Source organism: Astatotilapia calliptera, chromosome 1 (assembly GCF_900246225.1).
Source record: "Astatotilapia calliptera chromosome 1, fAstCal1.2, whole genome shotgun sequence".
In the NCBI taxonomy this organism is placed as follows: domain Eukaryota; kingdom Metazoa; phylum Chordata; class Actinopteri; order Cichliformes; family Cichlidae; genus Astatotilapia; species Astatotilapia calliptera.
In genome coordinates this window covers 37,427,777-37,441,305 of record NC_039302.1, presented here as the reverse complement: position 1 = coordinate 37,441,305, position 13,529 = coordinate 37,427,777, and the positions used below count along the sequence as shown (strand labels likewise).

The 13,529-nt window shown below is 45.6% G+C and overlaps 1 protein-coding gene across 4 annotated transcripts in view; it reads left to right on the top strand.

The window, feature by feature from the left end:
• adamtsl3 (ADAMTS-like 3) overlaps positions 1-13,529 on the top strand; it is a 180,624-nt gene that overhangs the window by 125,546 nt on the left and 41,549 nt on the right. For all 4 annotated transcript variants that reach the window (XM_026176931.1, XM_026176936.1, XM_026176942.1 and 1 more), the window contains 6 exons: positions 851-901; positions 3,827-4,037; positions 4,737-4,884; positions 5,988-6,072; positions 11,303-11,586; positions 11,666-11,795. In XM_026176931.1, the coding sequence (XP_026032716.1) occupies positions 851-901; positions 3,827-4,037; positions 4,737-4,884; positions 5,988-6,072; positions 11,303-11,586; positions 11,666-11,795 (909 nt within the window). The remainder of the gene's footprint in view (positions 1-850; positions 902-3,826; positions 4,038-4,736; positions 4,885-5,987; positions 6,073-11,302; positions 11,587-11,665; positions 11,796-13,529) is intronic.

The following is a 13,529-nucleotide window of genomic DNA, read 5'->3' as shown; positions in this document are numbered from 1 at the left end:
ATGCACGAGTCTGTGCATCTGTTAGGGTCGGCTCGCTGCCTAAAATGGAAATAAAGACACAATGCGATGGTTCACAAATCACATAAAGACATATTTTATTCACAACAGAACACAGAAAACATATCAAATATTTAAACTGACAGATTTTAATATTTCATATCAAATATGAGCTCATTTTGAATTTGATGGCAGTGACGTGTCTCAGCCTGCCGTCCACACGTGCAGGTTAAAGCTCCGTCATGCAGGGAAGAAGCCAGATGTGGCCGGAAACAGCTCCTTTAAAATGGACTGAAGCAAAGTGGAAACTGATCGGAGGTCAGATCTATCTAGATTTTCAGGGAGGGCCTTCATGTTTGAGCAGGACGATGTTAAATCAGCAGCACGGCTTCATAGGAGTCCAGCTGCTGAACCGGCCCGCCTGCAGCCCAGATCTTTGACCAGCTGAGAACATCTGGAGCATCATGAAAGCAACAACAGGACGAAGCAGAGCAGCTAGAGTCCTCCATCAGACCAGAACGGGACATCGTCCCCCTGCAGCTGCTCTCCTCAGCTCACAGACCGTCACAGGAGCTGTCCAGCTTCGAGAGACGTGTTGCTGCCTTCAAATTCAAAATGAGCTCATGTTTTTCTTATAATGGTTCGTTTTGTCTTTGGGGGTTTATTGGGGTCGCACAAAGCAGATTGTGAACACGAGTGTAACCTGAGCTGTGTCAGAACCTTTATTATTAAAGGAGCTTTAATGATGGATTAAACAAATATGACAGAATGTGTTTGATAGTGATTTTAACAGTGTTTATATATGTTAGATATGCTGCTGTGTGGTTATCACTATCACATTTGTCTCCTGCAGTGATGGATTCAAAGCAGTGATGCCTCATGACCGCTTCCAGCCTCTGCCTCGGTGAGTACCTCTAACTCTTGAGATAAAATCAAAGTGTTAAACGAACCTCGATGCACTCGAAAGTAAAAATAAATTACATTAGAGCCTCACACAAGACGCTCAAACCACTGCGATCAGATTTTCAGTCATAACTTTTGTTAAAAATACTTTGTTAGTTTTTGCTAAGATGATTTTTTTCTGAGAGTATACAGTTATTTTAAAAAAAAATCCTCCTTCCACAAAAGTCTGACTTTTCATCTTCAATCGTGGGAAAAATGAAAGAGTTCCTCCGTGGTGTTCCACAGCGTTACCCTTCAATCAACAAAAGCCTCTCTCGTCTTCACTCTTTTCTGTTCTTTAGGGAGAGAGAGCTCCACCGTTTGTGTTTGAAGTTTGGATGTAGTTCCTCCCAAATATAAGTTCATGCATGTGGAGTTCCAGCTCGTCTCGCTCAGCGACTGCTGCGCTGGTCTCACTGGTGACTGTTACGCTCTAACAGAGGAGAGAATTATGCTTATTATTTTTGACGTGATGGTGTCATATTTAGAGCCTCAAAATTAAAAGTGGCAAAGCCTACAGTACCTCTAACGTCCAGCAGAGGCAGCAGTGAGTCAGTCCCCATAGACTCCCATGTTAAAACTTCACAGCAGAAACAAACTGTTTGGTCTCTGTGGGTCATTTCTCCTTCATAACACCTGTACAGGGGGAGGATGGTTTTATAACTCACCTGTTTAAAGCTTATTAAGGCTTAAAGTTTGCATTATTATTAGGGGTGCAACAATACTCGTATTGATATTGAACCGTTGGATACAGTGCTTTCGGTTCGGTAGGCATATGTATCGAACAATACAACATTTATTTGATCAACTTTCCTTCTGACGATGCTGTCTGTGTTGAGCGCTCAGTGGATCTGCGCTGGACAGTGCAGCCTAGGCGGAGTAGTTGAACGCAGATTCACTGAGCGCAGGGCAAGCTAGCAAGCTAGCTAAGCTCGTTGCAACATGGCAAACTGAACCTCCCCCACCCTCATTCAGATCTGGCGTTTGGAACTATTTTGGTTTTCATGTGACATATGACCCTGAAGGTAAGCGAGTCATGGACAAAAGTAAAACAGTATGTTGGATTTGCCATGCAATGCTCAATTACATGGGTGGGAACTACTGCGTTAGCGCAGTTAGCTCGTTAACGTGTTGGCCGTCCAGCCCCATGCACAGGCCGATCTGCGGTAGCTCGTTAACGGAGATTTGCCGTGTTGTGGCGTTAACGTCATTTCAGATTAACACTGACAGCACTAGTGGGAACACAACGAATATGACTGCACATTTACGCAGACATCATCCTAGTGCAAAGACAAGTGGAAGCAGACAAAAACAACAAGCATGCATGCTACAAACTTTACCCGAGTCATTTAGACAGCCGTTAGCACAGGATTCTCCTTATGGGGACCTGATATGTTTAATATGCTGCTGAGAATATAGCCCAGAAGAAGCGGATAGTGTAGCTTTTATTTTGACAGAGCCATTTCTCTGTAATAAACTCTCTTTTCCAAAGATGAGGGATTCCTCGATCAGATAGATTTATTATTTTATCCCTTTGTTGTTTCAGCAACATTAAATTTAAAAACTGTACTTTTGAGTGAAAATATATATTTATAATTTTAATAAATGACAAATTAAAAAGGCATGAACATTTTTTTGTATCGAAAAAATATCGAACCTGAATTTTGTGTATCGTTGCACCCCTAATTATTAGGGGCGTGGCCTCTGCTAGCTGTCTGTTAGCTTCACCTTCACCTTTTATAAATGTAGATATTCTGAAGAGCTTCATTTAAAATGTGTGTATTTTCCAGAAGCACACACTTAAAGCTGCAAACTTTGTGCACTGTAGATGAAAGCATCTCTATGAGTGTAGCCTCAGTTTCCCACTGACTTACACACCGTGCAGCAGATATAAACCCCCAGTCCTGAACTGTGTGCACCCATCAGCCACTCTAACCTTTGACCTACCTTTGAACTCTGTGCAGTGTGCGAATCTCCAGCATTTTGTTGGACTGCATTAGAAGCATTAGACATCGTTGTCATTGTCAGCAGGGTTGCATAATGAGCGTGGCTGCAGACAGCCTGGTTTGAAAAAGGAGCTGGAGAAAGACAGTTATGCAGTGCAGTGATGCTTCCAGCTCTAAAAGCCGTCGGATGTGGAACGCGCATTGATTGCAGTCTATCGAGGCTGATGCACCACTTGCAATGAGACAGACTGTTAATCACCGCACTTATCTAATTACAACATAATGAGACAGAGTCCTGCAGTCTTAATTGTTCTGAAATGGCCTCGTTAATGTCCCTGACCTCCTTTCTGTGTGACAGAGTGTAACGGGGTGCTTGTACTCACTGAGTGCTGAATCTATAGCTTACATAAGTGTAAAGTGGAATCGACATTAGCTGTGGAAAAGTGTCAGAGTTGCTTCGTATTTCAGGTGACACGTTCCTGCCTCTCCGTCTCCCCCCACCCTCGTGTTCCCACCTGGATGTGTCGGATCTGGGCCTGCACTGATCCACACGAGGCTTCCAGGGGAAAGGAACGGGATTCAGACATGTTCCACGTTGGTGCATAAATGTTATTACATCATTACTTATTAAGATTATTCTCACAGCTTTTATGAAATAAGGTGACCTTTCGATCAGACATGAAAGCAGCGAGGACAGGGGGAAGGAGAGGATCTAAAAATATGAGTTTTTGTTCTCTGGTTTGAAGTCGAGTGATTTTAAAGCACTGTAATAACCTCCGTGCGCTGCCTGTCACAGGTGCTGCTGACCTCGCTGCCGAATCACGTCCTCCACACTTCCAGGTGTTTCTTTCTATGCAGGAAGGTTCTGCCCCCTCCTCACCTCCACCTTACTCAGTATCTGGGTACATAAAACTCATTTAGCCTCTTCTGTGTGTGCACAGCTGGGAGCAGGGCCCCTGGACCCAGTGCTCAGTGTCCTGTGGTGAAAATGGGGGCTGGCAGGATCGCAGTGTGCTGTGTGTGGAGGAGGACGCCCACGGGCAGTTCTCCCAGGTGGATGAGTGGAAGTGCACGCACTCCCCGCGACCTGTCGCCCGACAGATCTGCAACACCTTCGCCTGCCCCCAGTGGGTGGCCATGGAGTGGTCACAGGTCAGTGGTTTCAGTAGCTGAACATGAAATGATAATGAATCCACTTTAAATGAATAAATTAACACAGGCAGGCTCATAGAAGTCATGTGACCTGTGTCAGACTCACGATCTTCATCCCTGGACATTCATTGACACTTCCTGTTATTAATATTGTTGGCGGTGGTTTTGTTCTGCATGTATGATGTTTAACATGTTAGTCGAAACTTAATATCCGGCACTCGCTGAAGTACTTGGAAATGACAAAATGACAAATATTGAATTATTAAACTGGTTTCAGCTGCAGTAAGACTCACACCAACACATGTAATTGAAGTATAATCAAACCTGCTGTAAGGTTACAAAACAAAATCTTTCACGATTTCCTCACCGGGGAACATTTATGTGATTTACCAAGCAGCATCCACTACGCTGTTTACTACTGCTTTGCATTTATAACAGGGTGTTTTGTAGAAACATCACACGTCTCACTGGATGTGGTGCATGTCTAAAAACAAACCATTGCAGTAGCAGGTCAGACTCTGACTGTGTCTAAGCAGTTAAAGCGTTTCTGGATCAGAGATGTTCAAACGCTCAGTGACCAACGCGTCAGTCAGCGCTCGATTCACTGACAGCAAGAGTTTGATGCAGCCTTAATTACTGAAGATGGTTAATTCATTTGTGAGGTAACGTGTGTGTGTGTGTGTTACCGTCCCGTCGCAGTGCACGGTGACGTGTGGCCGAGGGCTGCGCTACCGAGTGGTTCTGTGCATCGACCACCGCGGGCAGCACGTCGGAGGCTGCTCACCGTCACTCAAGCCTCACGTGAAGGAGGACTGCCTGGTCCCCGTGGCCTGCCACAAGCCCAGAGGTGGGACACTGATGACTTACAGCAGTGTGTGTGTGTGTACCTGTTTAGACATCTTTGTGGGGACCAAAAATTTGAATGTTAGTATAATGAGTTTGAAGGTATTTCTGAGACTCAAAATGTGGTTTTAGTGTCAGGGTTACAGGTTATGGTTTGGGTTATGCATCCATTTTTGATGGTTTGGGTAAGCGGCTAGGGAAAGCATTATGTCAATGAGATGTCCTCACTAAAATAGCAAAACAAGAATGTGTGTGTGTGTTTTAAAATAAGCTAAAATAAGCTAAGACCACAACTGAGAAGCATTTTAAATTTAAATGTTTATTTTACGAACATTATGAGATGTTTTAATAGTTTTGTTCCATTTGTTTCTGCTGTGTGTGACTCAGGACTCTTTGGCAGTCATGCTGAGCCTATTAGCTGTGTGTGTGTGTGTGTGTGTGTGTGTGTGTGTGTGTGTGTGTGTGTGTGTGTGTGTGTGTGTGTGTGTGTGTGTGTGTGTTTTGTATTTAAAGCCTAACCCCTCTAATGACAACAGGTCTTTTTGCATCAGCCGTGGATGTAAATTATGATCCCTATTCTACCACAAACAAACTTCCCTCCTTGTTAAACTGCTGGATTCTTTAAAAGCTAGTAGTGTGTGTGTGTGTGTGTGTGTGTGTGTGTGTGTGTGTGTGTGTGTGTGTGTGTGTGGTATTATAGCTGTAAATGTGATTTCATTGGAAAACACTCGTTGTACAGTGGACTGTATAAAATGATTAGCACAGGAGGGTCTTTAGCAAATATTTAAATCTGTCTTGTGAACTTTATGAGAGACGGGAGATAAATGTGAGGATGAAATGTGTGTCTTGGTTAAATAACATCCATCTGGAGGCCGGCCTCCCTCCCAGCTGTCAGTAGATGTCCTTTAATGTGAGACTGAGTCTGACGGACTTGTTGCTGTGATAATGGAAAACGTTTTTTTTTTAAAGTACCACAGTAGCAAAAATATTTCCAGTGCTGAACTTTTTATTCCTAAGAAACAAAATTCTGAGCTGCGGCCGAGCTCGGAGCAGCTGATGGTGAACGGCTGTGTCAGACGTCTTTCTAACTTTTTGTCTCTCTGTCAGAGTCCCTGCCGGTGGAGGCGAAGCTTCCCTGGTCGAAACAAGCCCACGAGCTGGAGGAGCACTACACCGCTACAGAAAACCCCACGTGAGTGCAGACACACATTCTGACAGTCGCTCAGATGCGTTTGAAGACAGAAGCAAACATCCTGTGAGCTCAGGATGCGACACTGTCAGAGTTATCGTCTGCTCTCCAACACACTTCAGTGCTTTTTAATAAACAGCTTGTCTTCTTTTCATAAATACGAATCATCCCCTCATTAACTCTGCTGTTATCAGCTGCTTTCACAACGCATCTTGACTTTACAACACACACACACACACACACACACACACACACACACACACACACACACACCTGATCCATTCAAAGGTGGCTCCATTCATTCAGTCCTTAGTTACTACAGCACATCATAGCAGTGTGTTAGAGAAAGCTCTGCACAGATGTGCTGCATGGTGACAGATGTGTTCTAGTTTATCACTGCACACATTTGTGTGTATTTCAGTTCTATTTATATAACAGCAAATGTAACAGTGAGGAATCAGAAGCATTTAAGAATCACGATAACAATCTGGTCAAAAACATTGTTGATCTTTATAGTTCGCTTGATTAGCACTGCTGCACGAGCACAGCAAGAAGGCCCTGAGCTCGATCCCACCACCTGGGCAGAGCCTCTCTGTGTATGCTGGGCTCACACTCTGTGATTTTTGGCTCATTTTGAGCCGATTTTTCAGTCGTGCGACCGTTTTGGGGATCGGCCCAAGTTTCGCCTTCATCGTGTGTCGTGCATCGTGTAGTATACGTGGGATAACGAGAAGCGATTAACACCTCACGACCAGCTCCCGATCATCAATCGTTCGGTCGTAAGAAAATCAAACCTGTTTGAAATCCTGGCGGCCGTCGTGAGGGCGTCACCGCAGCCTCGCACACTGCGCACGCACAAACACAGAAATGAAAGTGAAAAGACGGAGCAGCACGGCGGCGTGTGATCTGGACACAAGCGATGGAGGCACAACTTGTAGGACTTTGGCTCATCCGAGCCTTTTTGATATGGCCTCACAAAATTATCACGACCACAACAACCGTGAAAATAGTTGGATTTACACTGCTGCTCAACCACAGCTGATCAATGTTTTTCATTAGCAATTTAGCAAAGTTGATGGTGGTGGTGTGTCTGTGTGAGTGAAAGACAGAGAGAGGGAGCGACAGATTTTCTGTTATAAGCTTCATGTTATGGACGCACAGTGTGAGCACTCAGGTCGCATCAGAGCATCGTGACCTACGAACTTTTAACCCCTGCGAGTCAATCGTGCAGTTTGAGCAGAAGCTCAGTTAACAGCATTTGTTAATAATTTTTCCTTGAACTCATCCAAGCCGTCTTAGTTTGGGTGATTCAGGAGGAAGTCGTGTTTGGAGAACTCTTCTCCTCAAATAATCCTCACGCAGGCCTGAGGTTGGTTATAAGTTATTGTTCTCCTGGATTAAGTTGGTGGCTGTGTAACCGGTGTGTTCCTGGTTGTGTCTGACGATGAAAGCTAAAAAGAAAGAAAGACCTCCAACTTGCTCGCTCCAGCTCCTACAACCCAATGCAACCAACTTCCAAGCTAGCAGGAATTATCTGTTCATGCTAGCATTGACTGTGCCTATAACACATATGCAGCACATTTAGAGCAGCTAGCAAAGACAGACACCATGATGACAATAATGGAACTAAAAACACGCGATCGGGAACATCAGGGTGGCTAAATATACAGTATATGTGTTTTTTTACAGGGTTGGAAGAGACGGTTTGGGTACTAGAACACATGTAATTATAACAATATGTAATTTATGACCTGTTACAGCTGCTGGACAGAGAAGACATCAGAAGGTTGTGTAGAGACCTCCTGTCTCCTCCAGGACAGCAGCTGCGTCTCAGTACTCAGCCTCCGACGTCCTGTGACTGAAAACGGGACGTATTAGTTTGTTGATACTCGTCCATAGAGAATCATGGCTTTCATCATGCTGCATGTGCACATTAAACCAAATCCAGGTCAGTTAACCTCCTGTAGACCCTGGAGCCCTGCACCAAAAACGTCACGCTCACACATGACATGAGGTGGCTGACTTGGTTGGTGGGTTACTGCTAGTCCTACATTAGGTTATGCTAGCTAACCGGTGACAGAACAAAAGCTCAGAGTATGGTGTTGGGTAAAACGAGGATAAACTGTGCTCTTTCACTCGGTCTCTTCAGCAGTAAGTGTTCTTCATCATGTGTTAGCTGTACTGTTCGGGTTTGTGAAGCATTTGAAAAGTGAGGAGTGAGGCGACCACAGCCTGTTTCTCTGAGGTTTATTACCTCAGAAGTGTTCACCCACCCATCCAAATGATCGATTCAGGTGTTCCATCACATCCATGGACGCAGGTGTATGAAATCAAGCTCCTGGGCAAACCTGCAAACGTTTGTGAAGGAGCGGCTCGCTCTCAGGAGCTCAGTGAACTCCAGCGTGGTGCTGATGCCACCTGTGAAACTTCCTTACAAATGCACTTCTGGAAGAATGGTCAACCATTCCCATGAACACACTGCGAAATGTTGTGGAAAGCATTCCCAGAAGAGCCGAGGCTGTTACAGCTGCAAAGTATTTTTAGACTTTTTGTCCTGACAGTGTGAATTTAGCAGAAGAGTTTGTGTCTGTCATTACAGCAGATGGGGAGCGCCTGATCGGGGGTCTCCATACTCTCATGCTGTTGTAGATGAGAGTTCAGCTTTTATACTGAGGAGCACGTTTGTTTCATTAAGTAAAACTTGAACCCAGAACTCTTGAAACACCGTGTAAGAGCTTCACGTCGCTCTGACACAGTCTACGCTTCTTTTTCAGGTAGCACAAACCCTTTGCAGGTATATCATCCTACACACACACACACACACACACACACACACACACACACACACACACACACACACACACCAGGGCTGTGTGAATCTGTCCGGGTGTGTTTCCTCTCCCACCGCGGCTGATGATAAGCATGTGATTATCGCCTGCTGCTCAGGGTCTGGTCAGTCTGATAGCCTCCCTGGGATCCATCAGCATTCTGAGCTCACACACACCTCAAACACTTGGCAGACACACATTTGCTCATCAAAGACTTTGCAAACACGCTCTTGAAACACCTCCCGTGCACGCGCCCTCAGCGGGCGCCAACAAATCGTCTTCGCACGCAGCCAAGCTAATCTTATCTGAGCCACGTTAATTTGGTGAGCATGTGAGGCTCATACTGGAAACGAGGTAATTACACCGCGTGCTGCAAAAAGCATATTAAAGGGGAGAAACACGTACTGTTAACACCGACTGCGATGCTCATCGGGTCTCTTTGCATTTATCCATTCCACCTGAGCACAGCACAGCCGACAGCAGCGTAGATATAAACATGACCACACCCTTGCATTATTAGGGGCGTGGCCTCTGTGACTGACAGGTGGATGGTGACACAGGCTTCACCTGAGCTGCACATCTGGACTATGTTTGTGCTGTTGGAGCCTTTTTGGGATCATTATATGGCTGCTGTGAGGTTAGCCGCACTAACAGATTGTCCAGGAAGTCTGAGCTCCAGCTTGGGTGAAATAGCAGGACTGTGTCTGTGGATGCAGCTTCATAAGCTAGTTAGCATTAGCATTACAGATAATGAACTCCCAGACCTGTAAATCATTTGTGGGACGCACCACAGACGCCAGAGGATTACCCAGAAGTCCTGCAGTCACGCCTCGGTGCGGTGGATCTGTTCATGCAGACGAGGCGTCTTTAATGTTGTGGCTGATCGTGTACATATACCGTGGTTTTATCAATCCAGCCTGATCGCAGCTATATTCTGCATTTTTCCCTCCTTATTTCTGCACGTTTCCGTCTCACCTGTCAGACGGTGACTGAGCTCTAACCTACCTCCCAGTCACAGAACTCTGTCTAAATATATGCCACCTCCCCTCCAGGGAGCTGAGAGTCTGGCCTCCAGGGAACGTATCTCTCTGCTTATTTGTCTTAACAAGCTCACGGTCGCACATTTCCTGCTGTGCATCTGTCAGTCAGCAGCTCCAGTTATTATTCTTCGCTTTACTGCCAGGCAGCAGTGGCGTTGGCTGTTTCCTCAGCACGACGGTGTGTTTGTCCATCATATTATCTGCTGCACATAGACAGAGTTGTGTGTGCCGGTTTTACGCGTTCACTTGATTCCATAAATGACTGTAGAGTGAAAAAAGGGGAATCACTTCAAATGCTTTATTTTTCCTGCAAATGATTTTCAAACTCAGGCTTCGCTCTGGGATCTGTGAATATCGTTCACTTCGACAGGCGTTATTGATGAATCTTTGGAGGTTGGACAATGTGAAATTCAAAAAAGAAACTCAACACGATATTCATGGATTCGATATGGAAGCTACGATACAACAACCTTCATATCACAGCTGAGTCACAGTTATAGAAACGTAAAACTTAATGTTGAATTTATCAGAAACATTTCCTCTCTGGAATTTTCCATTTCTTTATTGGCCCAAAGTTCCCGCCCAGCAACAAGCTCCCTTTACTGCTGCTTTTCCTCAAAGTACCTCAAACCTGCATTATCTGTAGTGACCAGCAGGGGGCGCCCCCTCTGGAAAACAACATGTCAACCACATGTTGTTAGCCAGTGAGTGAGCGGCGTCCTCGCTCATCACGTCCAGTTTGCTCCGCCTGAGGCTCCACTCACCAGTGGGCGATGTCACGGTGATGTCACGGCCTACAGTCGAGAGGCTCAAGCGAATGATCTCACCATACAACACGCAATGACACAGAAACAACACGTACATGTTGTCGTGTAGGAATGGTGAAAACACACGTTTATATTAGAAATATGTATAAATACGCAGACAAAACAATCCTGAAAAACTGAATCTGTGGACGTCTGGCAAATCAGTTATTCAGGTTTTAAAGGTGGGTTTAGAGTGGGTGTGCTAATTTAATTTATCTTCTATTTTTGCTTAAAAATGTTGAGAGTGACCAGAAATATCAGGATGATGAGCACACAGATTAACACACATATGTAAGCATGATTATAGCAGTCACACATGTAAGTGGTCACCCAGCAAAGGTCCATTCAAGCCAAAGACGTTTAGCTTTAGTTAACTGTGATGTCTTTGGTGCAAATAAAATATTCATCACACTCTAAAAATGTTAAATGAATAAATTGCAGATGCAAGCTAAGCTCGTAACAAAAAAAAGGTTGGAAATGAGCTTTGCAGACATTGAAGTGACCACGTGACGTCACCACTGAAGGACTTATTGGAGACTTTTGCTCTCGTCCTGTGCAGATTCATACCCGGGCCCTGGTCCCCCTGCAGCACCACCTGCGGCCCTGGCAGGCAAACTCGGGAGGTGAAATGTCAGGTGCTGCTCACTTTCACCAAGACAGAGGTGGACCTTCCAGAGGAGGAGTGTGGCGGGGACAGGCCCCAGCTGGAGAGGCCCTGCAACCACGGGCCGTGTACCAGAGCCACCGCAGTCCGAGACCACGGTGCTCCTTTGTTCCATGCTGACGACCTGCACAGCTGGGACTTCAGAGGCTTCACTGCCTGCTCGGCCACGTGTGCTGCCGGTGAGGTTTGCCGATCGGATGCTCGCAGCTGAAATGCTGATGCTTCTTCTAAACATTTTTCTGTATTTCCTCTGCCCAGGCAAGCAGACAGCAGTGGTGAGGTGTGTGAACAGGAAGCAAGATGAGGAGGTGGACGACGCTCTGTGCGATCCATCCAGCAGGCCGTCGGTAATGATCCGCATCTGTAACCCTGAGCCGTGCCCCCCAAGGTAAGAGACCGCAAGGTCACCGAAGACACGGAGAAAGCTCACAGTCTGCATGAGCAGAATACAGCGATGGGGCTGAAAGCTGAAGCATTTGTGCATCACAAGCATGAATATTAGTGCTTCTTCAGTCAAGGAAGAAGGGCGGGGTTGCTTTTTAATAGCTGTACTAGCAGCTACAGCTGCCTGTGTCAGGCCACGCCCCTAATAATGCAAACATTAAGCCTTAATACAAAACAGTTGTGTTACAAAAACATTCTCCCCCCTGTACAGGTGTCATGAAGGGGGAAACTGTCTATAGACAGGGCTGCACATAAGTGCTCTGCAGGTGCACATTCGCTGTTAAAATAAAAGACGCGCACCAGATAAGACGTTGCAACGCGCGTTTGCGTACATAAGATTTTCTGGAGGAGGACAGACATTTGTTTAGAACTTTTAAAGATGTCGAATGTGCACCTGCAGACCACTTATGTGCAGCCCTGTGTACAGAGACCAAACTATGTGCATCAGGCTGTAAACAGCCTCTGCTGGACATTAGTGGAACTGCAGCTTTGGGGGATTTCCGTGTGTTTGCTTCATCTGTCAGCTCTGCTCTGCATACGTGGGTAAAGGTTCAGCAGTGATGGCAGTTTATGCAGGATACTCTGTCCCTTATAAAAAGTATCTTCAGGAAAATAGCAAGAAAACCTTTTTTTTCACAGATGTCATCATGTGAACAGCAAGTGTTGCTCACATCAAAACCATAAGATGCAGTTCTGTCTTTAAGCTCTCGAGCTGCTAGATGTCGACGTTTGATTGAGATGAATAATCAGAGAAGCCAGTGTCTCTTCACCAGCAGACGCTCTCGAGCAGAAATAACCACAGCCTTGGCCTCTGCGACGCGTTGGAGTGTTTACAGCTGAATTTTCTGTCCTCTGTAATTTGTGCGCTTGGCTGCCGGTCAGCCTTTGAGCAGAATATCCAATGCAGGCTCACATCACCTGCTGGGCTCCTATTGGCTCACAGAGAAGAGTTTCTGGAAAACCTTTCTGATTTCAATTTTATGACTTCCACAAACAGCGTGTGCATTATTGAAGGCACGCGCTTTCCAACAACCAAAGACAGATTTGACTCTGCAGTAAAGAGCCTGGTCACAGACATCAGTACGATTAGACACACACACACCATACACACTGATCGGTGTTAGTTAAATCATTACTGTACATGTGAAGGGTGTGTGTTCATGTGTGAGGGTGGGCGGTTCCTTCGGCTCCGTCTTTAACAGGGTCACGAATGAGCCTCCACTAACAGTTTACAGTCATATTTCTCCACACTGACCTCTGACTTCATATAAAATGCAGCGACTTCAGTGTTTTATCCTGTTTCATTCAAATACAAATTCACGGGAAACTTGTGGTTTGTTGCATTCTGCCTCGAAATATCACAGTGACGAGTTTTGTTGTTCCGATCAGTTAATTCTGGTATGATGTTGAAAGAAGCTCCAAAAACGAAGGCGGAGCAACAACAATGAAGCTTTTATTGAGCTGATAAAGTCCGGAGGCTGGTTCAGTCAAAGCTGGGATCCAGGGAACGTCTCCAGAAAGCTGCTTTAACAAACTCCCACTGCATCAGCTCCCAGTTCAGGGACAGGAACGACGGGAAACTCATCCAGTCGACTTTGTGTGTCTGTGCATGAAAGTGTGCCATCATCAGTGGAGCTGCGCTACGAGGATTCACCATGGCGACGGGTACATAAACAGC